General features: G+C 40.8%; 1 protein-coding gene across 2 annotated transcripts in view; it reads right to left on the reverse strand.

Moving 5' to 3' along the window:
- DCBLD1 (discoidin, CUB and LCCL domain containing 1) overlaps positions 1 to 27,890 on the reverse strand; it is a 74,710-nt gene that overhangs the window by 4,770 nt on the left and 42,050 nt on the right. The window contains exons 3-13 of one of the 2 annotated variants that reach the window (XM_027551127.1): positions 25,424 to 25,558; positions 24,036 to 24,087; positions 19,917 to 19,989; positions 9,446 to 9,579; positions 4,547 to 4,587; positions 3,377 to 3,592; positions 2,859 to 2,983; positions 2,451 to 2,610; positions 2,255 to 2,362; positions 672 to 756; positions 394 to 443 (exon numbers count right to left, since the gene is read on the reverse strand). In XM_027551127.1, coding sequence (XP_027406928.1) covers positions 394 to 443; positions 672 to 756; positions 2,255 to 2,362; positions 2,451 to 2,610; positions 2,859 to 2,983; positions 3,377 to 3,592; positions 4,547 to 4,587; positions 9,446 to 9,579; positions 19,917 to 19,989; positions 24,036 to 24,087; positions 25,424 to 25,558 — 1,179 coding nt within the window. The remainder of the gene's footprint in view (positions 1 to 393; positions 444 to 671; positions 757 to 2,254; positions 2,363 to 2,450; positions 2,611 to 2,858; positions 2,984 to 3,376; positions 3,593 to 4,546; positions 4,588 to 9,445; positions 9,580 to 19,916; positions 19,990 to 24,035; positions 24,088 to 25,423; positions 25,559 to 27,890) is intronic. The other variant, XM_027551128.1, reaches the window with a different exon arrangement.

Consider the following 27,890-nt stretch of genomic DNA (forward strand, 5'->3'; position numbering starts at 1 on the left):
TCTGCTGCCCTCTCTCTGGACCACAGCTGATTCACTGCAGGGCATCCCGTGTCCTAAGGAGTCTCTGAAACCTTCGAGACCCAATCCTTCCCCCGATTTCCCAGAATGAGAAACGCAAGGCCTGGAGGTACTGGGGGTGCTGTCTTCTCCTTGATGACAGGCAGTGTGGTGACTCAAACTCCAGTTGCCAAAAAAAAATTTTTGACAAATGATGGGATACAAAGGTAAAAGTAAACTGGCTATGAAGATTCTGAATTAAGAGATAGGATACAATATATTCTTTCCTGTTAGATTTGCTAACTTAAAGCTATTAAACCTTATTTCTTTAACCATGTGTGTGGGTTTTCATGTCCTCAAAGACAGAATAAAACTGTAATAGTTTTTTCAACCAACCTGTTTTCTGAGTCTTAGATGATCCATAAGGATTTCCTTTCTTCTTCTTCCTATTAAAACAAAAAAATCCCACTGAAAATATTTCTAAATGATAGGTACTACTCATGAAATAATACTTGATACTTTCTCCCTCTCTCCAACTTGTTTTAAAAGTATAAATTAACATTTTATCTTGGAAGAAGTGATGCTGCTTTCTACACATGAACATATGAGGAGCAGTAAACTTTTGTAATTGTTGACATAATTAGAATAAAAATTTTAAATGTGAAGTCACATACTTTCTAAGGACTGCAAAGATTGCCACTCCAGCAGCCAGCACGAAGAAGAGCACCAGTAGAATAACAATAGTTGTGATGTTTAATCCTGAAAAGGGGGAGAGCCACCACATTACAACAGAAATGAAGAGCGACCAAATCCCGTGATCTAAAACTGAACACTGATTTGAAAAGTCCTCACTGGTTTAACATGTGGGGAAAAAGAATACACGCTAGACATGTACTGATACTGGAAACCAAAAAGAGAGGACTCAAAACCCCAGCTGAAGTTTAGGAAAATAAAATTGATCTTTTTTCCCTCCCGCAAAGGCACTTTCCAGTGTTTCTTGGGATTAACATTTACTCTGAGTTTGTTGCCTGGATCAAATTAGACTAAAAATCAAAATGGTTGGGGAGGTTTACAGCTGGCCTTATTCAGGTAGGTAGATGATGTAAGCACAGTGCAGAACTCTCAGCGTGGCTCAGGTAAGCATTTCCCAGAGATGGGGGCAGGTAAGCATTTCCCCAAGACGGGGGCAGGTTTGGACCTGTAGGGTAACAGAAGCCCAGGGAAGCAGACCTTTGGAACTGTGGGCTGAAGGGAAATGCAGCCCAACATCAGACCATGTCTTCCCACAACTGTCTGTTCTAAGGAAGAAGGTCACTTAACAGCCACTGAAGACCCCCAGCTTGTAGAAACTATGAGAACTAAAGGAGAAATATTTCTTCTTAACCCTTCTTTTTTCTGTGTTCGCTGGGAAGAAAATAAAGGAATGATCAGGAGTGGAAATGTGTAGTTCATGAAACGGAGGACAGGGAACTTAGAAGGGAACAATATTTATGTAAATTACAGTGTTGTTATTTATAGGAGTGGGAATTTGGGAAAAATCTAACAGTTCAAACATCCAGTAACAGGGGAATGGTTAACTATGTTAACTAAATATGTTAATTAAATATGTCCATATGAAGAAACACTATAAAGATATTAATAACTGTTTTTCAACTATTTAATAGCATTGGAAAATGCTCAAAATACAATGTCAAATGAAAAATATATGCTACAGAACAAAATATGTGCTATGCTGCCATTTTGTTTTGAAGTTACAAAAATATTATTGGATACACAGTGGAATATAGTGACCATGGATGCTGATTTATGGATGATTTTTATTTTCTTATATATATATCTCTCTCAAATCTACCAAATTGTATAAAATGTGCAAATTATTTTACATTCTGAAAAAAATAAATGTATTTTTAATGTTTATTATTTTAAGTTGTGTGTCTCAGAGAACTTTCTCTAATGTACTTTTTAATGGTTATTAGAGTGTTCCATGGCATGAATATGCTATTGGTATTTTTTTCCTACAAAAGATTTACATAGTGTTTGAAGGGCACATACTTTTGTTTCCAGTCTGTTTCTACTTTCAGCATCGCAATGAAAAATGTGGATACATATTATCTTATGCATATGCAGATACCTCTGAACCATCTGCCTCCAGACACTTACATGACAGAGGTAAAAAGAATGTTGTTGAAGCTCCTGTATTATTGGCTGGAATACCAGTTATGTTCCTTAAGAAACCACAGAACTATCCCTGCCATACCTTTGGGCATTTCTTCAGAGGGGATGGGTTTTGAGATTGTCTTATCTTCTCCTTTCGTTGAACCAACAGTATTCACACTTGTTTTGTGCCACACCAGTGAGTCATTACCTGAGTGAGAAGAGATGTTGGAGAAACCACACTGGTAACAGCAGTTTGTGAAAGGAGGGGGCCAGAATTCAGTAACTCCATCACTCACCTTGCGTCCTGCTTGGTGCAACCTGGCAACCAAGGAGCTCCACTTTCAAGGCTATCCGCTGGTGCCATGTCTGCGGGATGACGCGCACGTATCTGGCCACAATGGGAGGGATGAAATTGTTCCGCACAGGGTCCCGAAAATTAGAGTTGCCCTGAAACACCTGTAGGAACAAGTAACTTTTACCTAAAGATTCTATTAGTTTCTAGGTCTTGATCAACCCACTCATACCTGGTGATACGAAATCATTGCATTTGTATAGACATGCCTGATAGTGAAGATACAAGGCTTTGCACCCAAAGGCTAAGTAATTGCCTGTGGTGCTTTGCATCTGTTTTCTGGAAACACACTAATGAAAATATCCAGAGGCCCGCTCTCCGGCTCAGTTCCTCCCTCCAGAGTGTCTCTTACCTTTTCTTCATTATTCACAATTCCTTTATAGGTCTTCCACTTGGAGTTGTTGTTTCTGAAGTTCATTACAAAACTCTTTACATAGAAGTCGAAATCTGACTGTGTGGATCCTGTGGTCCTAATTCCTTGTTAAGAAAATATTATTTATGGGTTAGTTTTAAAAATATGTTATACATAACTTGCTTTCTTATTTTCAGGTTTCTTTTCCTTTCCTCCCCTCCCCCATCTGAAATTTCAAATCATTTTTCAGGCCTGCTTTTCTTATCTGCATCTAGAAACGTGATGACAGATGAGTTTTCACACTGACAACATGCCCTAAAAAGGTTTCCACAAAGAGATACCAGCTCTCTTATCCACACACTGTATACCCTCCACACGGGTTCTTCTCACAGAGACAAGGTGAAGATTTGTTACTTTTAAACAAAACATGATATTTTGAGATGGGGACACCCATGCAAATTCAGAACAATTTCAATGGCAAGTCATCTTGTTTCATGAAATTGCAGTTGTGTCCGTACCTGTTATTTTCTTTTTCTCTCCCAAATCTATTCTCAGCCACTCTCTCTGTTTGTGATTCTTGCTCCTGTCCCCTGAAGCCCACGACGGGCCTTGGTCCTGAAGTCGGGCTTGGCCAGGAGACCAGCGGACCTGATCTCCAGTCTCATTGATCCACTCCCAAGAAGAAGAAGCTCTGATTTGCCTGTCAGGTTCCAAACTCAAGGATCCACTGCAGCCTAGGATAAAGGGCAGGAAAAGATTTCAGATATGGACACAAAATGAAAGCAAAAAAAAAAAAAAAAAAACCACCCCACTTCACCTAGAATGATTCAGTTGATTTACTTCCGTTCTGATACTGAATCAACTGTTTAATTACTAGTTGTTAATGATCCAGAGTTCCATTTGACTTGTTGGTCCTGTGGCGTCTTGAAATTGTTGCTGTTTTTTTTTTTTACAGAATTTATATCCCCTAAAAGTGATCTCTCTCTGTCCCCACTGTAGATTTTCCTCTCTATCCTCCTAAATTCACCCTAATTTCAATGAAGTGCAAGGTGTCTTAAAAGCTTAATGCTGAGGTTCTTTTCAGTTGATTAGAAGGGGGACTTCCTGCTCTGTACCCTTGAAGAGCAGGTACTGCAGGTGCTCAAAGATCAGTTCACCATACCCAACATCACCCCTAGGCGCTTAACTACAGCAATGCCCAAGACAATGCGGAGGTAGCAGATGCAAGGCCAGCCCTCTTCCTGGGCAGAGAGGACAAGTTTACAGTGTTCTCCCCAAGTATCTTATATGAGGGAGACTATTTCCCCAGGATAAGTTCCGTGATAGAGGGGCTAAAAAAAGCCTTTATACTATATATTCATTTTCAATAACTTGATCACAAATACAAGTTGTACTTACTCAAAAGCTTTTTCTGTTAAAAACTGACAAAGGAATTTATCTTAAATGTCATTTTAAATTTTCATTCTTTTTGGCAAAAGTTTGAGAGATTATAAAGAAAAATATTTTCTTCCTAGTGCTAGTAGGGTTTATTCTCTGATGTATTTTTAAGTCACAGCATATTGGTGCTACATAGCCTGAGGGGAAACAAAAATAATCCTTTAAACTATCTCATCTGAGGGGTATGGAAGAATAAACTACCCCTGAAGATTTTTAAATTATCAAATTCTTAAGGAAAGCACGATCCTTACCATTGGAGGTAAACAGAAATCGCTTGTCTGACAGGGAACCACTGAAATAATAAACACAAAGATGAGGAGGTGAGTTGCTTAACTGGATCTTAATGACTGGCACAGCGCTACAGCATGGGGCTCAGAGCCTTCCCACACCACACGTGGTCCTCAGAGCACCTGGCAAGGCCACTCTTTCTCCATCACTGGTATTTATTTCATAGACCAAGAAACTCAGGCCCTTTGAAGGTAAGCAACTTCCCTAAATTCATACAGGTGGCAAGTGGCCAGGACTCTTGAGGCACTGCTTGTGAATAAAAATTCCGTGCTGTTTCCATCACGCCACACTGTACTGGGAAGGAAATGTACACATATATGGTCTCTAGAACACCCTGAAATCCCAGGTAATGAGTTTGTGGTGACAGAGGCAGAAAGGACGCCTGCCCTAGACATGCCCTTTGCTTCAGCAGGCACCCGCACAGCGCCCCACTATCAACCGTCAAGGAACACTGAGACATGAAGACGCCTGCTCACTTTTAGAAGAATGAGCATGTTATCTGCTGCCTTTGCTACAGACTTCACTCCTTCCCTGAGTGGCCCTTCTCAGCCTGAGGGACCTCCTCAGCCTGGTCTCTCCAGTCACACTCCGACCTCCTGCAGCAAAGACACCAGGCCATGAAGCAGTTCCTGCCTCTGGATAACAAGGTATAGCTGGAGAAAACTCAGAGCGCCTCACTGACAGGTCCTGCACCTGGCCCCCTCTGCTGCTGGACAGTCCTGCACAGCTGGCGTCGACCCTCGGGGCTCTGGGCCCCCCAGTTCTATGACTTGTATTACTCTCCTGGCGAACTTATCAAATCAGCCTTGCTCTGCAGTTGTCTCCTGCAGAGAAGAGGTTCCTAAGGCCTACCATCACATTTTTCTTTTTGTAAATCCCTCAACCCAATGCTGTGACAGTACAGAGAATGAATAGAAACTTGAAATTCTCAAGATTCATCTTATATGCATCATACTTTATGTATTAGATACTAGAGGTAAACAAAAAAGGTAGATATCACTGTCATGTTCAATTAGTCTACAATCTGAGTACTGCTTACAATTTTAAATGTTTTGACTCAATTACTATGGCAATAAAGGACAAAGAGTACTGAAATGTGAAATCCACAGAGAATCCAAAAATAGTCTGGACAAGAGTATTAGCACATTCACATCAAAGGTTTTGATTTTTGTTTTTTTTCTTAAGTAACAGGTTTTTCTTTCATATTCTTTGTCCACTCTCAGGAAGAGACTCTGTAAGCCTTGGTTTTCCACATTCAGGTTCTATTATGATCCATGCCGAGTATAATGCAGGGACCAACCATTTCATACATGAGAAAATGCAGGCCCACGTGGATCATCGGACCTCCTTCAGTTCATAGTTAGTGGCTGAGTGGGGGTGAGGACCCAGGTTTCCTAACCTTTAAAGAAAGGTTCACACTGTTGCAGTTCACATTTTTCCGATTCATATTTAAATTAGTTAAGATGTATTTAGAACCACTTCTTAATTTTTCCATTTCCTCTAACATTTCTCCACTATTACACTTGAAGTTTGGCCGGATAAGCCCAAATAATACTGCCTCTTCCCTGATCGCCTGGATGTGCTCTCACTGCCATGAATCATTAAAAGATTTATTCTGTGACTGAAAAAGAGAAGTTAAGGCAAGAAGGTTAGCTTTGGAGTTAACCCTGAGAAGATGATGATGCTAGGGAAGGCTGTGCTTCTCAGACCTCTCTGCCTGGCTTTCCTCTATTATCAGCTGGAATATGTTTTTCCATTTCACCCAATTAAACTAATTAAATACAACCACCTAGAGAATTCTGTAGGTAAATAAGCTGCTGCTTTTAAAAATAAAAACCCCCTAGGGAGGATGGGATTCTGAGGCATTTGCACACTAGGGTGAATGAATCAGATTCCAGGAATTGCCAGCCTTCCCAGAGGGCTGTAGAAGCCATCATGAATTGTCTGATGTAAACACAAAGCCCTCCCTGCAGATGGTCTGAGCCATCGTCCTCTGTGAGGTCAGTGGCTCTTCCTGATTCCATTCTGGTCTCCTCAGATCAGGGAAGTGACCTGACCCGGGATGAATCCCAGAAGAACCCTAGATATTTACTTTAGGGACCCCTTCTTCCTCAGTGGCAATGCTTCCTTCTGTGTGTCTTCCTGAACACCAGACAATCATGCGTGGGAACAGAAGTTCAGTGACCGCATGTACAGTGCTTCCCCAACAGCAAAACAGCACCAATCAAAACAGCGGCTCCCTGAAGGCCTGGGAATGGACATCAGTGGAAGGGATGGTGTGAGCACACAGTTCACTCTTTTCTGCTGGCACAAAAAGAAGAACCACAGAGCCAGAAGGGAGAAGGGACCTTGATATAGTTCTAGACTTTCTATCTAGGCACACCAAAGCAAAAATCATTCAGTTAGTTCAAATAACTATATGGACTGTGGAGCAAAACGTTGCTAATTCATTCATGATTTAGATTTCTGGACTCTTATTTTTGCCCTAAAGTTTAATATCAAATTATATAAAGTGACTTCTAATGTAGTAAGTCCAGTTGATGTAGGAGAAGTAATTGAGGACATTATGCCTACTTTTATTCAATAGCTTAAATAACTTTTCTTCAAAAGTAAAATCCAAGTAATACAAGTTTAACTTTTTCCTATCCTGTTTTTCTAAAAAAGAAGCATGCAAATGTATTCAAGCATAGGCAAGAGATCCAAAAACAACAGACTTAAGGCCAAAGGCCAGTTCTTTGCTCCTATTTGGAGAAGTAGCACCACAACAGATCTAGGTCACAGTTGGATACCTTCCTGATAAATAGTACCATAGTATCAATAGAGTGAACCATAAAACACATAAATAGATCTTCAAAAGTCAAAGTTGAGCAGACACTTAAAGCTTACTGTGCAGAAGCAACACACTATGCTATAAATACTATAAATCATGTCTGACTCTTTGCCACCCCATGGACTATAGCTCACCAGGCTCCTCTGTCCATGGGATTCTTCTGTTCTCCTGGCAAGAATATTGGAGTGGGTTGCTGTGCCCTCCTCCAGGTGATTTTCCTGACCCAGGGATTGAACCCACGTCTCTTATGTCTCCTGCATTAGCAGGCAGGTTCTTTTCCACTAGTGCCACCTGGGAAGCTGCCCATAAAAAAGGGCATAAATTTATAAATCAGGATATAAATTTTAATGTCCCAAAGAGTTTGAGGTAAATATGTAAGTGAAAAAAAAATGTATATACTTATGTGTGTGCATATATATGAGCATATATAATACATGTGTACATAAAATGTTATTTATGTTTATAGTACATATGTATGAGCACATACATGTGTATATACAGTCAGCCATATCTGCAGATTCTGCATCCCCAGATTCAACCAACCAGAGGAAAAATATTCAGGAAAAATACTCCAAAAAGCAAAATTTGAATTTGCCACATGCAGCTCTTCACACAACATTTACAGTAGTATTTATAACTATTTGCATAGCATTTACATTGTATTAGGTATTATAGGAGAAGGCAATGGCGCCCCACTCCAGTACTCTTGCCTGGAAAATCCCATGGACAGTGGAGCCTGGTGGGCTGCAGTCCATGGGGTCGCTAAGAGTCGGACACGACTGAGCAACTTCACTTTCACTTTTCACTTTCATGCATTGGAGAAGGAGATGACAACCCACTCCAGTGTTCTCGCCTGGAGAATCCCAGGGACGGGGGAGCCTGGTGGGCTGCCGTCTATGGGGTCGCACAGAGTTGGACACGAATGAAGTGACTTAGCAGCAGCAGCAGAGATGATTTAAAGTCCATGGCAGGATGTGCATAGTTACATGTAAATGTTATGCCATTTTATATAAGGGACTTGAGCATCCCAGGGTATCCACAGGAGTCCTGGAACCAATCCCTGAGGACACTAACTGTATAGTGGCCCAAGGAGCACTGTTCCCTCACTAGGCGGCCACCCAATCCAAAGGGAGTGTCCCTCTGGACCAGTCTTAGCTGCCTGTTTATACGGATGGACATCTGGATCACAAGGCTAGCCTATTTTAGTTATAACAGTTCTAGTTTTCCTCTCTAGAAGCTGAGGAAACCTGAAAGCAAGAAAAGCTGAGGTTGAAGTGTTTAAAGCAACTGACATACTTTTTTAGTAAAAGGCTAAAAGATCAGAGGACAACACAAACAGAAGTTAACAATGTTAACAAAAGCCATCTTTTTTTTCACTTCTCAACTATTATTCATCCTTAGGAGATGGTCTCTAGGGATCCTCTAGAGATTTCTGTGGTTCTGCCTGGGTTTATTTCAGTCCTGTGTCTCCTTCAATGTCTTTGATAATATTGGCGATAATCAGTAATTTACATAAACAGGAGAAACTAGAGGGGAATAAGCCTTTATTCCCTCCCACTGAAGCACCTAAGAGTAGAAAGTTCTGCTGCCCTGGGACTTTAGAAATGTGCCATTTTAACTAACTTGTCAGCATAAACAGTGAACTATTTTATTGCTACAAGATAAGTCACTTCAATTGTGTCAGACTCTTTACAACCCTATGGACCATAGCCCATCAGGCTTCTCTGTCCATGGGATTCTCCAAGCAAGAATACTGGAATGGGTTGCCACGCCCTCCTCCAGGGCATCTTCTTGACCCAGGGACAGAACCTGCATCTCGTAAGTCGGCTGCACTGGCAGGTGGGTTCTTTACCATTAGTGCCACCTGGGAAGCCCAAATGGGCAGTATAAATACTACTCCAAGCATTCAAACATATTTTTCCCAGTTGACAGGCCCTTGGTATCACATGCCGGCTGTCTTTAAAAAATTGTGAGCTGATTACATATGCCTGCAGGGTTACCTTGCATTCAGAACAAAAAGCTAAGTACTTACTCCCTTGAGAGAACACCATTGGCCAGGATTCCTTCATATCGACTTAGCCCTTTGCGCAGAAACACGCTGATCTGACCACCCACTTCATCTGCGATCACTCCTGCATGGATGGCGGCTTTGCACAATAAAGAGGTCTGAAACACAGCAACATCATCACTTATAAGTGACTCAACAGTGCATTTCACATATGATGGGAGTTTTCCATTTTGTTGCAACTTGTGGTCAGGATGCCTACATGACCCATGATATGGCTAAAATTCATTTAAAGTAGAAAGGAATGGAAAAAAGTATTAGATAACCATCTCAGAATGACATCAGAGTCATATATTTATGCTGACTAACTTGAGAACCTTTCCACTAGGTAGGAAGGAAGGGAGGTGATTTACAGTACCCGTGGCTCTCTAGTGGATAATGCCTCCTGGTGGCCATGCCCATGTGTGGTCACCTCCCACACTGAATCTGAACTGGGCCATATCACTTGTTCTGTTCTGCTGCAGGTAACATGGCCCTGCGAACAGTCAGTAAGGCCTCCTGAGATTCCCACCCCAGATGATCTATCACACAAATGCAGCTGCAGTTCTAGGCAAAGGGAGCTTAAGAACCAACCAACCCACACTGTTGACCCACAAACTGGTCAGCAAAGAAAATGGCTATCATTTTAAAACATCATTTTAAGTTCTGGGGTGACTTATTCAGCAAGAATAGATAGCTGCTCAGCTTCTTACAAATCCTAAAAGATCATGCAGTTAAAGTGCTGCACTCAATATGCCAGCAAATTTGGAAAACTTAGCATTGGCCACAGGACTGAAAAAGGTCAGTTTTCATTCCAATCCTAAAAAAGGGCAATGCCAAAGAATGTTCAAACTACCACACAATTGCATTCATTTCACATGCTAGCTAAGTAATGCTCAAAATTCTCCCAGCCAGGCTTCAGCAGTACGTTAACTGAGAACTCCCAGATGTTCAGCTAGATTTAGAAAAGGCAGATGAACCAGAGATCAAATTGCCAACATCTGTTGGATGATCGAAAAAGCAAGAGAATTCCAGAAGAAATATTTACTTCTGCTTCATTAACTATGCTAAAGCCTTTGACTGTGTGGATCACAACAAACTATGAAAATTCTTCAAGAGATGGGAATATCTGACCACCTTACCTGCCTCCTGCGAAACCTGTATGCAGGTCAAGAAGCAACAGTTAGAACCGGACATGGAACAACGAACTGGTTCCAAATTGGGAAAGGAGTATGTCAAAGCTGTATATTGTCACCTTGCTTATTTAACTTATATGCAGAGTACATCATGCAAAATGCTAGGCTGGATGAAGCACAAACTGGAATCAAGATTGCTGGGAGAAATATCAATAACCTCAGATATGCAGATGACACCACCCTTATGGGAGAAAGTGAAGACGAACTAGAATCTCTTGATGAAAGTGAAAGAGGAGAGTGAAAGGCTGGCTTAAAACAACATTCAAAAAACTAAGATCATGGCATCCAGTCCCATCACTTCATGACAAATAGATGGGGAAACAATGGAAACAGTGAAAGACTTTATTTTCTTGGGCTCCAAAATCACTGCAGTTGGTGACTGCAGCCATGAAATTAAAAGACGCTTGCTCCTTGGAAGAAAAGTTATGACAAACCTGCTGCTGCTGCTAAGTCGCTTCAGTCGTGTCCGACTCTGTGCGACCCCATAGACGGCAGCCCACCAGGCTCCCCCGTCCCTGGGATTCTCCAGGCAAGAACACTGGAGTGGGTTGCCATTTCCTCCTCCAATGCATGAAAGTGAAAAGTGAAAGTGAAGTCGCTCAGTCGTGTCCGACTCTTAGCAACCCCATGGACTGCAGCCTACCAGGCTCCTCTGTGCATGGGATTTTCCGGGCAAGAGTACTGGAGTGGGGTGCCATTGACAAACCTGGAGCATGTTAAAAATCAGAGACATTACTTTGTCGATAAACGTCCATCTAGTCAAAGCTATGGTTTTTCCAATAGTCATGTATGGATGTGAGAGTTGGATCATAAAGAAGGCTGAGCACCAAAGAATTGATGCTTTTGAACTGCGGTGTTGGAGAAGACTCTGGAGAATCCCTTGAACTGCAAGGAGATCAAACCAGTCAATCCTAAAGGAAATCAACCTTGAATATTCATTGGAAGGATTGATGCTGAAGCTCCAATATTTTGGCCACCTGATGTGAAGAGCCAACTCATTTGAAAAGACCCAACTCATTTGAAAAGACCCTGATGCTGGGAAAGATTAAGGGCAGGAGGAGAAGGGGATGACAGAGGATGAGATGGTTGGATGACATCACCAACTCAATGGATATGACTTTGAGCAAGCTCTGGGAAATGGTGAAGGACAGGGAAGCCTGGGGTGCTATAGTCCATGGGGTCACAAAGAGTCAGATACAACTGAGCGATTGTACCACAACAACAGTTTCTTACTTATTTTTACTAAATGCACATTTTGAGGATCATTTGAGAAGGTGAAACTTCCATACCACAGTTTCATTTTAAAATTAGACATTTAACAAGGCATCAAAACCAAAACTCCTTTCTCTGGGGGATCTTCCCAACCCAGAGATTCCTGGAGAATTCCACAGACTGTATAGTCCATGGGGCCTCAAAGAATCGGACATGACTCAGAGATTTTCACTTTCAAAACCAAAATGGTAGTATCAGCCACCAAACACTCAATGGACAAGAAAATGGGATGAAGGTCTCAGAGCAAATGAAGAGCAACCCAGGACCAACAGCCCCCTTCTCATTTCCTGAATCTCCTCTGAGTGGGTCTAACAGCTGGCTCAGCCCTCCATGGCTGCTGGCTGGGGTGATGAACCTGGAGCAGGTACCTGGCTGCCCCTGATTAGCAGGTGGCCCTGTGATTGGAAGTGGGGCTGGGGAGAAGGAAAGGGAACTTTTTCACAGGGCGCCCAGGCCCAGTGGCCCCCACAAGCCCAGACCAGTGTGGGAGGGTGATCTGGCTATTAGCCCAGGACTGAGCAGTCCAGAAGGATCTTTTCCTAAATAATTTTAGCAATGCCTCACTTCTCTGTGATGGCTAGTGCCAAAAAGCAGCTCATTAAAATGTGTTTCATAACCGAATTTGGGAGTTTCTCTTTGTGTTAATGCCAACACTGTTTACCTTACTGCAGTGGACAGTTTTTCTTAGGTTTAGGTTATAATACTAGGAGGACCAATGAGACCAACCATATTTTTGTGACTAATGTGAAGCCTCTTGATGAGGGTGAAAGAAAAGAGTGAAAAACCTGGCTTAGAACTCAACATTAAAAAAACGAAGATCATGGCATCTGGTCCCATCACATCATAGTAAATAGAAGAGGAAAAAGTGGAAACAGTGACAGATTTTATTTTCTTGGGCTCCAGAATCACTGCAGATGGTGACTGCAGCCATAAAATTAATAGACGCTCCGTGAAAGGAAAGCTATGACCAACCTAGACAGCACATTAAAAAGCAGAGACATCACTTTGCCAACAAATGTCCATATAATCAAAGCTATGGTTTTTCCAGTAGTCATGTAAGGATGTGAGAGTTGGACCATAAAGAAGGCTGAACACTGGAGAACTGGTGCTTTTGAATTGTGCAGAAGACTCTTGAGAGTCCTTGGACTGCAAAGAGATCAACCAGTCAATTCTAAAGGAAAGCAACCATGAATATTCATTGGAAAGATTAATACTAAAGCTGAAGCTCTAATACTTTAGCCACCTAATGAGAAGAGCCGACTCATTGGAAAAGACCCTGATGCTGGGAAAGACTGAAGGCAGGAGGAGAAAGGGGTAACAGAAGATGAGATGGTTGGATGGCATCACCGACTCGGTGGACATGAGTTTGAGCAAACTCCAGGAGGTAGTGAAGGCAGGGAAGCCTGGCGTGTTGCAGTCCATGGGATCAGAGAGTCGGACAGGACTTAGTGACTGAACAGCAGCAACAATGCGGTTGCAATAAAATTGAGAACTTTTGTGATCTTTAATTTAGAGAGCTCATATTTCCTGAACTAGATTAGATTTGGCAAAGTGAGTCAGTTTTCCAATGGCTACTATCATAGTGAAAAAAGGGGAGGATTTCATGACAGAGAAGAAGTAAGAGAAGAGAATGCTGAAACAGAGGCAGATACTACCCCCTTCTTGATTTGGAGGGAAAAAAAGAATTAGAAGATAGTAATCTTTAAAAAGGCAGCTTGCCTTTTCATCTTTTACGAATTTTTTTTAAGGTGTCTTATTATGGTTTTAGTCTCTTAGGGCACAAAATAGAGGAGCTAGCTATAATGGAGACATCCTGAATGTAAATTCAGCAATTTAGCGCATCACCCTGTCTCTGCCTCCAACTCTACCAGATGTGAAGTCATCTCACTGCTCTGGACCCAGCTTCCCAGTTCTCCTGGGCAATGAAAAGGTTGGACTGGGTGATGTCCAGAATCGCTTTGTGATTCTAAAGGGCACCCTGTGTACTATTACAGGGTCGATGCAGGGCTGTTTCCCTTTCTCCGCCCTAAATGAAAGGCAGATTGATCCAGGTGTCAGCTGGGCAGCTATTCCCACTGTCTCTGGGATCACCTGGCTTCCTCTGAATTCAGCCTGGGGATGAGATGGTCTTCACCCCAGGATCCCTGCCCTGTATAGAGCTCTCAGTGGACTTGGCATGTCCAAGGGCCTCCTTGGGAACAAGAGGACAGGTTTATGGGCCAACAAGCAATGGGACCTATTGTTATCATTGACAACAAATATTCTCATTTCTCACAGTCCCTAGCATTGATGTACCCAGTGGTATGTGCCCCTTTTATGGAATTTATTTCATTACATTATTGCATATTAAATTACATGTATTTGTTTAATATTTTTTCATTATATTAAAGGCAGGACATAAGCTACATCCCCAAGAGAATAACCACCAGATCTGGCTACCATAGTATCATGATAAAAATGTAAGCCCTTTCCTGGGTTATTTCCAGGAAGGAAGGTTGTTTCCTTAAAAAAAAAAAAAAAAAATCACTCTACGAACTTAAAGAAAATTGATGTTTTCTAAAGCTGAGGCTTTTTCATCTTGTTGTTTAGTCGCTAAGTCATGTTCGACTCTGTGACCCCATGGACTGCAGCATGCTAGGCTCTCCTGTCTTTCACTGTCTCCTGGAATTTGCGCAGATTCATGTCCACTGAGTTGGTTATGCTCTCTAACTATCTCATCCTTTGCTGCTCCCTTCTCCTTCTGCCTTGAGTATTTCCCAGCATCAAGTTCTTTTCCAATGAGTTGGCTCTATGCAGCAGGTGGCCAAAGTATTGGAACTTCAACTTCAGCATCAAACTTTCCAATGAATATGCAGGGTTGATTTCCTTTAAGATTGACTGGTTTGATCTCCTTGCTGTCCAAGGGACTCTCTAGAGTGTTCTTTAGCACCACGATTGGAAAGCATCAATTTTTCAACACTCAGCCTTCTTTATGGTTGAACTCTCACACCTGAACCTGACTACTGGAAAAGCCATAGCTTTGACTATATGGACTTTTGCTGGCAAAGTGATGTCTCTTCTTTTTAATATGCTGTCTAGGTTTGTCACAGCTTTCCCTCCAAGGAGCAAGTGTCTTCTAATTTCAAGGCTATAGTCACCATCCATAGTGATTTGGAGCCCAAGAAAATAAAATCTGTCACTGTTGCCATTTTTTCTATTGGCCATGAAGGGATAGGACCAGATGCCATGATCTTAGTTTTTTTAATGTTGAGCTTTAAGTCAGCTTTTTCACTTTCCTCTTTCACCCTTATCAAGAGGCTGTTTAATTCCTTTCACTTTCTGCCATTAGAGTGGTATCATCTGCATATCTGAGGTTGTTGACATTTTTCCAGGCAGTCTTGATTCCAGCTTCTGATTCATCCAGCCCAGCGTTTCCCATAATGTACTCTGCATATCAGGCTTTCCCAGTGGCTCAGCGGTAAATAATCTGCCTACAGTGCAGGAGCTGCAGGACATGCAGGTTTGACCCCTGAGTTGGAAAGATGCTCTGGAGAAGGAAATGGCAACCCAATCCAGTATTTTTGCCTGGAAAATTCCATGGACAGAGGAGCCATGGGGTCACAAAGAGTTGGACACAACTGAAGCAACTTAGCATGCATGCATGCACTCTGCATATAAGTTAAATAAGCTGTTAAATGAACAGCCTTGTCCTACTCCTTTCCCAATTTTGAACCGGTCCATTGTCCCATGTCCAGTTCTAACTGTTGCTTCTTGATCTTTAAAAATTCATACTCACTGAACTGGGATTTTTAAAAATTTTCCTTTTGAACAATAGATTTATACTTTGTTTTCTAGCTATTTGGGGATCTACACTTCACTGAAATGTAAATACAGGAAAGCCTATATTAATCAGTGATTGCCTTAAACAAAAAAATTTAAACATATTTCTTCAGGAAAGGGAATGCAATGGACAGCTGAGGAGAACACCTGCAAGGCTCAGGAACTTGTAAGTTGGTGCAATTAAACATCTCTCAAGTTCTCTGAGCCACAAAAGATGACCAAGCAGATCAGCATGAGAAGACTCAAATAAATTATCAAATCATCCCAGAACTGGAGCATTTTCTTAAGTCTTCCTTTAGGAAAAAACAACTTGTATTAAAAAGCATTGACAAAGTATTAAAAGTTAATGTGAGTACATGTTTTAGATTCACTTTAACATAATATGGAGATGGCTTCCCTGGTGGCTCAGTGATAAAGAATCCACCTGCCAATGTAGGAGCCCCAGGTTCGATCCCTGGTCCAGGAAGATCCCACATGCCATGTGGCAACTAAGTCCGTGGGCCACAACTCCTGAGCCTGTGCTCTAGAGCCCACGTGCCATAACTCCTGAAGCCCGTGACCTAGAGCCCCATGCTCTGCAACAAAGAAGCCACTGCAATGAGAAGCCCATGCACTGCAACTAGAGAGAATAGCCCCGCTCACTGCTACTAGAGAAAGCCCTGCCACTTCAACAAAGACCCAACAGAGCCAAAAAAAAAAAAGAAAGAAAGCAAGCACATGTTCAAAATTATAAAAATGTATTCCTCAGTCTATTCAATGAATTGTTTTAATGTCGCTACAATCTTCATAATTACCATGATAACATTTTCCTTAGAAAAGTAATATACATTTTAGAAAATATGAAAAAATAAAATCACTATATTGTCATCAGTCAGAGATAAGCACTCACCTACATGGTGTATTTATTTGCCTCTGGCTTTTTCCGGGTGTATGCACCTGGGTTCTCCCTTTCGCTGCTACATCAGGAACACACTTTTTGCACTGTGTCCCTGTAACTTACAGTACTTCTTGGATATTTGGGGGGAATGGAGAATTACTGAAACATGTTAGTTAAGGGATGTGTTCCACTTAAAAGCAAATGGTACAGTCAGCAGGCTTGGGAGAAGGTGCCAAGAGAAAAACTGTTCTGAGCACTTTTTATTTCTGGTTTCCAGGTGAGGCAGAGCTTAAAGTCTGTATTTCTTAACTGGCATGTTGAGCCAACACTGCACGATGCCTTAATTCACCAGCCAAGGAGACAGAATTAAGAATCTTCAGAATTGTAAATGATCTTGAAAGTTTTCTGTGACACCTCCTAACAGTCTGGCCCTTGCTCCACCCCACAGCAGCTTCCCACACACACCCAGGCCACCATGATGAAGGCTGTAATCTGCACACTTGACATTTTCAGTGATTAGGGCCCTGCTGTTTCTGGAGACACCCTATCTCATTTTGCATTGTTCAGTTATTCTTTACATGCTATGGAAACTGGCCTCCCAGATCTTCGTTCTGCCTTTTGAAACAACACAGAATGAACCAATTCTTTTTTTTTTTTTTTTAACTTTTATTGGAGTCCGTTGCTTTACAATATTGTATTAGTTTCTATTATGTACACCAAAGTGAATCAGCTGTACGTACCCCTCCCTCTTTTTTGGATTTCCTTTCCATTTGGGTCATGACAGAGCACTGAGTAGAGTTCCCTGTGCTGTATACAGTAGGTTTCCATTAGTTACCTGTTTTATGTGCTGTGTTGTGTCAGTCACTCAGTCACGTCCAACTCTTTGCGACCCCATGGACTATTAGCCCACCAGACTCCTCTGTCCATGGCATTCTCCAGGCTAGAACACTGGAGTGGGTTACCATTTCTTTCTCCAAGGGATCTTCCCAACCCAGGGATCGAACCCAGGTCTCCTGCACAGCAGGCAGATTCTTTACCATCTGAGCCACCAGGGAGCCATATTTTATACATAGTACCAATAGTGTATATGTCAATCCTAGTTTCCCAGTTCCTCCCATCACCACCACTTCCCCCTTGGTGTCCATATGTTTGTTCTCTATGTCTGTGTCTCTATTTAGGCTTTATATAAAAGACTGTCTATACCAATTTTTTTTCATATGAATGGACCTAGAGACTGTCATACTGAATGAAGTATGTCTGAGCCACCAGGGAAGCCCATATAATTATATATTAACTATACATCAATAAAATTAAAAAATAAATAAAGATGGTACACAGGAGATGGAAAGAAAATTATCAGGAGGGGGAAAAAAAGCAAGTAGCCAGGTTGAAACAGTCCACATGGTAAGAAGCTGAGGATAGCTTCCAACCAAGAAGAAATTGAGGTCCTCTATCCAACAGTCCATCAGTAATTGAATGCTACCAATGACTGAGCGACTTCACTTTCACTTTTCACTTTCATGCATTAGAGAAGGAAATGGCAACCCACTCCAGTGTTCTTGCCTGGAGAATCCCAGGGACGGGGGAGCCTGGTGGGCTGCCGTCTGTGGGGTCGCACAGAGTCGGACACAACTGACTTGACTTAGCAGCAGCAGCACCACCACCACCATGTGAGCTTAGAAGCAAATATTTGCCTAGTGGAGCCTCAGATGAAACTGCAGCCCCAGTGACGCCGTTGCGTCACCTTGGATACAACCTGGTGAGTGAGTGTCCCTGAAGCAGAGAACTCCGCAGTGCGTGCTCAAACTCCTGACCACAGAACATGAGAGGTAATACATGTGCTTCAAGCTTCCACGTTTTGGTAGTAGTTATGTGGCAATAGATATCTAATATACCCACAATATCAACATATACAAAAAAGAGACACTAGTCTGACTTCTTTGAAGAGATGTGTTTTCAAAATACAAATTTTCCTTCCAGATAAAATCATACTGAGAGCAAATGGTACAAAACCAGCTAGTGCGTCAAATGGGAAACCTGTTAGTCAGCATTTCCAGGTCACGTACCACCCAGGAAACCATTTACCTGTTACTCTGAAAAGGAGAGCTCTGTCCAGAGGAGGAAGGGTAAACAGCTAAAGTAAGAAAGAAACAACGCTATTTCTCTTGCTGCATGGAATTCTTAAGTTTCTCACACAGGACAGGAAAAAAATAAATTAAAACTATACATTGCTAGGAGGTGAAAACTATACCTTAACTTTTTTATGTCTTGTGGTTTACTTCCTAAAGTCATTTAGTACTTCAGCCTATGCCAAGTAATTTTCGAACTGAGGTAGTATAAATCATTCTAAGATTCAGTTTCTAGGCCAAGTAAACATTCTGTGTCAATCTTGTAAATAAAGAAAACACACGAAAAAGGAAACAATGAGCAAAATCACAGACCTGCTGCTTCCAGAATCAGGAGGTACTGAAAGCAAAATTAAAGCCACTTTTCCCTCCTCCTGTAGGAGGTAAACAATCAAGCTCCTAGAGCATGTACGTCTTCCCTGTGCATAAGAACATGTCAACAAATCTTAGGAAATCTCCATCACTGTACAGATTTTCGTATTTCTAATAACTCAAGCCCCTTCCCATGAGCTATAAACCCAACTATTTGAAATAGTAATGTAAATTTAAAAAAATCAGGTATCAGATTTCCAGGACAGAAATCTGTGAATAGTAAGAAATGAAGAATTGTGAATCTGAATGTAAGACACATACTTAAGAAAAAGGATTTCTGGTGAGTTTATTTTTTTCTGGAAACAATGTATATCACCCAGTTTCAATAGGCCTAAGAAATTGGGGTGCAAGGAGGGAGGGGAATAATATAAAAGAGCAGGGCAAATGGCTTCATTGGTCCCAGATACAACGTTACTATTCTGTGCTGTAAAATGTTCATGTCCTTGGCTGTATTTACCTGAAGCAATTGGAGTAGTAAAATCAATAAATAAATTATAACAAAAGGATGATCTCTTATGAAAATTGGATGGAATTATACTCTTAAGTTATAATAAAGGGTTTTGTTTACCATTTCATTTACAGTATGCTTAATTGGAAATGCTAAAAATAGGAATGAATGCATGAAAAACCTTGATTTTTATACTTATTATTTCATTTATTCTCAGAAAAGAGAACTGTGCATCTATCTACAAAGTTTTACATCTTATTTGACTTTACTTTGTAAAGAATTTAGGCAGAGCAACAAGCACTAACTTTTTAATGTCTTCCCTGCCATAAAATTACCCTCAATTACTTACATCTCTATAGCCATCCACCACATTCCCAGAAATATCTCCTGGTACGTCTCTACAACCAGCTGGGCAGAACTTGCTGAAAAAAAAAATAAGAGTATATATTTTATTAAGGTTTACTTAAAAAGTATTAAATTATACTTAAAAGTATTTTCTCTCCATGCAACATGCAGGAACATCTTCCTCTAATGACAAATCAGAAACTTGATTTGTGAAAACACAGATTAATCTAAGGGCTTCCCTGGTGAGTCCGATGGTAAAGAACGTGCCTGCAATGCAGGAGACATGGGTTCAATCCCTGGGTCAGGATGATCCCCTGGAGAAGAAAATGACAACCCACTCCAGTATTCTTGCCAGGATAATCCCATGAACAGAGGAACCTGGTGGGCTACAGGACATAGAGTTTCAAAGAGTCAGACACAACTGAGCGACTAACACACACACACACACAGATTAATCTAAGACGTTAATCTGAGGGCAAGTTTTACACAGCAACTATTTGCTTTATATCAGAATTCATTATAAACTCTATTACACATGAGTTTCCCTAAAGCATCTTAATTGATTTGAAAATGTCCAAGAAAAAATGTTTTTAAGAAAAAAGATAAAGTGTATAAACACTATATATATAGTATAATCTTGTTTTTATAAAAAGAAATGTTTAAATAACAACTTTGATTAATTAAAAAAAAAACAACTTTGTTTATGGATAAAAAGAAAACAAGAAAGAAAGAAAACATGGATAAAAAGAAAACAAGAAAGAAAGAAAAAAAGAAAAAGAAATATCTCTGGGTTCCCTTCACTTTCAGTATCGGTAACTCTGTAAATTTGGATTCACTCTACTAGCACTATCCAGTTACAACAGAATGGAGGCCATACATGTAAATTTAAATATTCTAGTAGCCACATTAAAAAAGTCTAAAGAGCCAAACACATTAATACTATTAATACATTCTATTTAATCCAATATATTCAAAATTTATCATTCCCACATGTAATGAACAGAAAAATTATCAAGATATTTCTAGTCTTTTGAAAAAATAAATCTTCAACATCTGCACCATATTTTCTATTTATAGCACAACTCATTTTGAATTAGTCAAGTTTAAATGCCTAGAGAGTATAGTAATGGTCTACATTAATTACAAATTATTTTTGCAATCAGAAAAAAGGTGTATTTTTTTTCAACTTTATTGGGATATAGTTGACAAATAAAATTGTAAAATATTTAAAGTGTACATCATGATGATTTGATATTTATATACATTGTGAAAGAACTGTTCCCATCTAATAAAACACAGCCATCATCTTGTACACACACACACACACACACACACACACACACACACACACGTACATATATATTTTTGTGGTGGGAACATTTAAGTCTGGGAAATGGCAACCCACTCCAGTGTTCTAGCCTGGAGAATCCCATGGACAGAGAAGCCTGGCAGGACTCTGGCCAGGGGGTCACAAGAGTTGGACACAACTTAGTGACTAAACCACCACCACCACGCTTGCTGCTGCTGCTAAGTCACTCTCATATCCGCCTCTTTGCCATCCCATGGGCTGTAGCCTGCCAGGCTCCTCTGTCCATGGGATTTCCCAGGCAAGAATACTGGAGTGGGTTGCCACTTCCTTCTTCAGGGGATCTTCCCAACTCAGGGATCAAACCCGTGTCTCCTGTAGTGGCAGGCAGATTCTTCACCCCTGAGCCACTAGGAAAGTCCCTCTACTCTCTCAGCAAATTTCAATTATACAATGTGGTGTTATCAGCTATAGTCACCATGTTACACATTAGATCCTCAGACCTTATTCATCTTTATAGCTGGAAGTTTATATACCCTTTTATTAGCCTTTCCCTATTTCCCCTAATCCCAGCCCCTGGCAACTACTTTCTGTTTCTATGAGTATGACTAAAATAGGTACATTTACAATTAGGATTCCACTTACTTAAGAGTCATTTTTCAAGAAACTTTCCAGAAACATGTCATGGCATATGGTCTGGTTGAAGGGGCTTAGGCTGTGGTGACCTGGGCTCTGTTACTACCTAACTAGCTGTGTGACCCCGAATATTGCATATAATCCCCTTTAAATTCAGTTTCCTCTTCTGTAGTTCCTTCCAGCATCAACATATCAATAGGCTATGAAAGACAATTATTCATCTAAAAAACACGCAGAAGGAAACTCAGAACATTACGTGAACATTGACAGCTTTGAAGATGAATGCCATAAGCCCTTGTTTCTATATATACCATATTACAATAATGTTTGTTTGGTTTGCTCAAGAAGAATGTACCAGCCCAAACAGATTCCAAAATAGCAGCTGCTTTTATTTCATTTCCTCTCAATTTCCTCCTGCAGACTTAGCAAGTTAGATGTGTGACAACACCTAATTATCAAAACTACCCAAGTACCTGGTTTATAATTCTTCCCCATTGACCTAATGGAATCCAGCACTGCAGCAATAATCAAGGAATTAAGAAACAGAAATAATGGAAATCCTATTACAGGCTTATAGTTCCTTATCCTAGCCCTTAGAGCCAGATATATTTCAGAATTCAGAGTTTGAAGGATTTTGGAAAAGCAAAACAGTGCTAACAGTGTATATGATATAAAACCCTCCTGAGGTCTGCAAATATTAATCAGAACTTCCACATCTCTACCAAATACATGGATAGTTGTATTGGGCCAAAAGGATAAAGATAAAACAGCCTCATGTTTAATTTAGTCCAATTTTGCTGTCAGATGAATCTACGGTCACATTAATCAGGTGCTGCCACCAAATGAATCACAAAAATTATTTGACTTTTCCAACTTTCTACATTTTCTACATTTCATGATAGATGAAGGATTATGGCTCTGTCCTAGTCATCATACCTCATCTTTAACTAAACAGTACAAATCGGCTGGCCCACAGCTTAGATGATCTGGCACCATAATATCACACTGTGGGGCTGAGCATATTCCTTTCTCTAACCCGAAGGCCTCGACACCACCGGGACCATACACAGATGGAAAGAAAATGCTGGTGAATGTCCACACTGGATGAACAGCAACTTTAAGGGCAACATTGAATTATTGGTCATTTTTGTTTTGTCTTTTCTGAACTAGACTTCATATTAGTAAACAGTAGGGTTGATTATGCATATAAAAGAATCTCATTTATTAGAATGTTAGATGGACAGGACCATGGACCCTTGAGCTTGACTTTTGGAGTATACTTATTTATTGTGTAGCTATTGATATACAAAATCCAGGGAACTGTACTTGGCACTAAGAAAACACTCTAAGGAGTTAAGAGCTGTCGTTAGTGTTTTTGTTGATAATGACTTCTAGACCAGTGGTTCTCAGCTAGGGGTGATTTCTGCCCACCCAGAAACACCTGGAAATGTCTGGAGATGTTTATCACAACTGGCACACACAGGCTAGGGATGCTGTTATTATCCACAACGCACAGAACACCTCTTCACGAGAACAAATCGTCCAAAATACCAGTAGTGCCAAGGTTGAGAAATCCCCTCTAGGCTCTTGTTTTAGAAATGAGAAAATGTACATCAAAGAGATCAAGTAATTTTTCCAGTTAAAGTAACGCTGGAGTGAAACTTTTCATCTCCTATTCTCAGTAGGTCTACTTCCTGTGGGAAAGAGAAAATGAACCCCCTCCAGAATCACAAAAGTCACTCCCAAATGCTGGCCGGGTATAAATGCACTCTAGACTCCATATTGGCACACTGGTACTGGAGTAGAACTCAGGGGTCAGCAAACTATGACCCACTGGCCAAATCCAACCTGCACTTTTTTTTTTTAATAGTTGTATCAGAATACAGCCATGCTCATTCGTTCACACACATACTGTCTATGGCTGCTTTTGCATGAACTGCACGAACAGATAAAAAAAAGACTGCATGGCCTGAAAAACCTAAAATATTTACTACCTGGCCTTTGACAGAAAGTTTGCTGATCTCTGCTGTATAAGAAACCGTTTCAAATATTCCTGACTCATTACAACAGAGATGATTTTTTAAATCGACACAAATAAAGGTACTTTATCTGGCTTAATGTCAAGGAAAACAAAATATTCAGCAACAAATGACTGCAGCACAAGTAGAACACTGTATTTACCTGTATTCTGTCTTCAAATAATGGTTAGCTCGATCCAAACACGTTATTAAATCTGTCATAAATAAAGACAACTGCAGTTAGCAGACTGAATAGAAGTTAGGACACTCATGTTCTAAAGATTTCTTTTAAAATGAAACAGTTTCTGAAAAGTATTTATTTATTCTCTAGTTATCTGAACTTTTCTGTTTAAAAATAAACAAAAACTGATACACTATCCCCAGGATTTCATTAGTTCCCCTTCATCTTTCTTTTCTACCATCCATGATGGTTCTTCACCGTTTATCCAGTGGATGGTAACAGAATCTTTTTCCAACCAAAAAACAACATTGGTTTGTTACTATTAACTACACACCTACAAAGATCACGTACCTTCTACTGGCAGGTAGAAAACAATTTCAAGAGCCCATGTGGTTTACAGAGAAAGTTCAGGAACATTTTAATTTGACAGTTTATCTAGTGGCATTTAGCTGGAACACAAAGTACCTATCAGCTTTGATCAATGAGGTCCAAACACTTAAAAGAAAGGTGCTCTCTGAAGCAACTTATAGAACTGAACTTACACTAAGAGTGGAAACGCGAAGATGCTGTGGATTTGTGTGCTTTCAGATGGCACCTAGGATCGTTTCCAAAATATACTTGCTGCAGGAGTTCTTTCCTTAATCTTTTCAGTGGTTCTTAGGAAGCAACCTATGCTAATCACTGGCCATGCTGGGGCCTGCTAGGATTGCTCAGATCTGGTTGGCTGAGCAGGAAATAAATGGAGTACCCTGTTCTCAGAGTTCTTTCAGGGAACTGAGCAGAAACTCTGGGCTCCTCTGAGGCCCTGGAGAGGCCCTGGGCTGCACGGAAGTGACTGGAGTTGGAGACCTGGAACAGAGGCCGTGTTTTCCTTCCCCATCCGTGTTCATGCTCCTCTTCGCTCCTGCTGATGTGCCAGCTTGATGAATGGGGCACTCGGTGACAGCGACTTCATCCTTCTCGCCTTGCATGCTCCCAGGCTGGTGCGCTGGCGTGTATGAGGGCTGGGGCAGGGGATATCACTGCTTAAAAGGCTTGTTTCCTGGACTAATAAGGGGGTTGGGGGAGAGTCCCAGAGAACAGCCAGACCTCAGGAGGGTCAGGTGCATATCCCTAAAGATACACAATCCAAGGTTTCTTGGAAAATTAAGTCAACCCTCTCCCATGTAAGTCAGTGATTAATCTAACACGTGTTATGAAAGGATTCAGTTCAGACCTAACTAAATACCTATGAAGACACTGTGTTCCTCTCTTCCCTCACATCTCAATTCTGATTCTGAGGTCACAGTTCTGTCCAGAGATGATGACTAGCAAGAGAAATTCTAAGACAGATAAAGATTTACAGATTCATACTGGTTATTCCGCCATACCTGGATGGTCACTGCTGGCATAGGTTAGCAAAAAACCTCGCCCAGAAGTGTGGGATCCACTCTCAAAGCGCACAGTTACTTCATTGGTGTTCAGCAAAAGCTCTTTGGGCATAGTCATGCTTCCACAATACGGACCTGAAAACAAAGCATGCTGGCGGCTCATTTCAAAATCTGGATCAGTACAAAGATTTTGTTTATGCATTTTTCTTCCTTAAAGGTCAAATTCACCAAACAACACACACATAGGATTATCATCTTTTACCAACTGAAATTTTGCTTTGTACTGAGACTGAGAGGTAGAGACGGATGGTAAACTTAATTACACAGACAAACCAAGGCAGGGACAGTGGCCAACTCTAGATAGGCAACAGGCTGGAACTAGTTAATTTAATTATGAACAACCCAAGACATAGGTTTTTATTTTTGTAAGAACACTACTAACAAAAATCAAATATATTAGGGGACTTCCCTGGCAGTCCAGTGCTTAAGACTCTGTCCTTCCAGTGCAGGGGGCATGAGTTCAATCCCTCATGAGGGAACTAAGATCACCCATGCTGTGCAGTATGGCCAAAATTATATAAATAAATAAATAAATTGTTTAATAAAATCAAATATATTGGAGGCTTTCCAGGTGGTGCTAGTAGTTAAAAAAAAAAAAAAATCCACCCCAATGCAGGAGACGCAAGAAATGCAGGTTTGATCCCTAGGTTGGGAAGATTCCCTGGAGAAGTAAATGGCAACACACTCCAGTATTCTTGCCTGGAAAACTACATGGACAGAGGAGCTTGGCAACTCCAGTCCATGGGGTCACAAAGAGCCAGACAAGACTTAGCATGAGTGCACGCACACACAGAGATATGTTAGATGGTAAAGAAGATGTTATTACTAAGTGATATTCTAGGAACCTCCTAGATTTGCTTTAAAGAAAAAAAAAAAGTGAAATGAAAGTGTTAGTCACTCAGTTGTACCCGAATCTTTGCAACCCCATGGACTGTAGCCCACCAGACTCATGTCCTCTGTCCACGGAATTTTCCAGGCAACAATACTGGGGTGAGTTACCGTTCCCTTCTCCACGGGAATCTTCTTGACTCAGAGATCAAACCCAGGTCTCCTGCAGTGTAGACAGATTCTTTACCATGTGAGCCACCAGGGAAGCCCAAATTTGCCTAAAGTATGGTCTAAATAGTTGTATCCCAATCAAATTCATATAATGAAATCCTAATGCCTGATGTGATAGTATTAGGAGGTGAGGTCTTGGGGAGGTGCTTAGTTTAACAAGGGCAGAGCCCTCATGAATGGGATTAGAGCCTTCATAAAGAAGGCCCCAGTGAGTTGGCTTGCCCCTTCCAGCAGGTGAAGACAGCAAGATGGCTATGAACCAGGAACTGGGTTCTCACCAGCCACTACACTGTATCCATTAGCACTGTGATCTTGAACTTCCCAGCCTCCAGACTGTGAGAAATGAATGTCTGTTGTGCATAAGCTACCTGGTCTATGATATTTTGTTATAGCAGCCTGGAGAGACTCAGAGAGATAGCAAAGAAAATGTTATCACAAAATATATTCTAGGGGCCTCCGAGGGCTTCCCTGGTGGCTCAGCTGGTAAAGAATTCTCCTGTAATGTGGGAGACCTGGGTTTTATCTCTGAGCTGGGAAGATCACCTGGAGGAGGGCATGGCAACCCACTCCATATTTTTCCCTGGGGAATCCCCATGGACAGAGGAGCCTGGCAGGCTACTAGTCCATGGGGTTGCAAAGAGGCAGATACAACTGAGTGACTAAGCACAGGGGCCTCCTAAATTTGTTCAAAGAAACTCACAAATTCCTTTTTTCCAAGAAAGATCCACCACTGTACAGCACAGGGAACTATATTCAATATTTTGTATTCACTATAAGGGAAAAGCATCTGAATACAAAATACGTGTGTGCATAACTAAATCACTTTGCTGTACATTTGAAACTAACACAACATTGTAAATCAACTATACTACAATTTAAAAAAAAAATGTACATAAAAGAAAGTTCCACAATTTAAAGACTGTCCCATACATGGTAAAAATCTATGTTCATGCATTTTACTCATTTCTTTCTCTTCTCTACCACTCTTAACAGTAACTTCTGATTAACATATACAATTTACTTTGATTTGTAAAATGAAGTTTATAAGAAAGCAGAGTAATTTCTAAAGGCTTTTGAAATTCCACAGTATATATTATACAATTAAGAGTATAACATATTGTTTCTAGACTATGTTGCTTGAAAAGCAATAAGAAGTTCTATGAAATTTTAAGAGACAAAATTAGATTTGGAGCTTATAAAAAAAAGAAAAAAAGACCTTCCTAAGACTACTCAAGTATAAGTTTAGTTTGTAAATTGTCATCTTGAGAGTCAAGTATGCAAGACATGATAATTTCTTTGAAAACAGGGATGAGCAAACAAATTTTGAAGGCAGGTACTCTTCATCAAC

This window comes from Bos indicus x Bos taurus, chromosome 9, assembly GCF_003369695.1.
Source record: "Bos indicus x Bos taurus breed Angus x Brahman F1 hybrid chromosome 9, Bos_hybrid_MaternalHap_v2.0, whole genome shotgun sequence".
In the NCBI taxonomy this organism is placed as follows: Eukaryota; Metazoa; Chordata; class Mammalia; order Artiodactyla; family Bovidae; genus Bos; species Bos indicus x Bos taurus.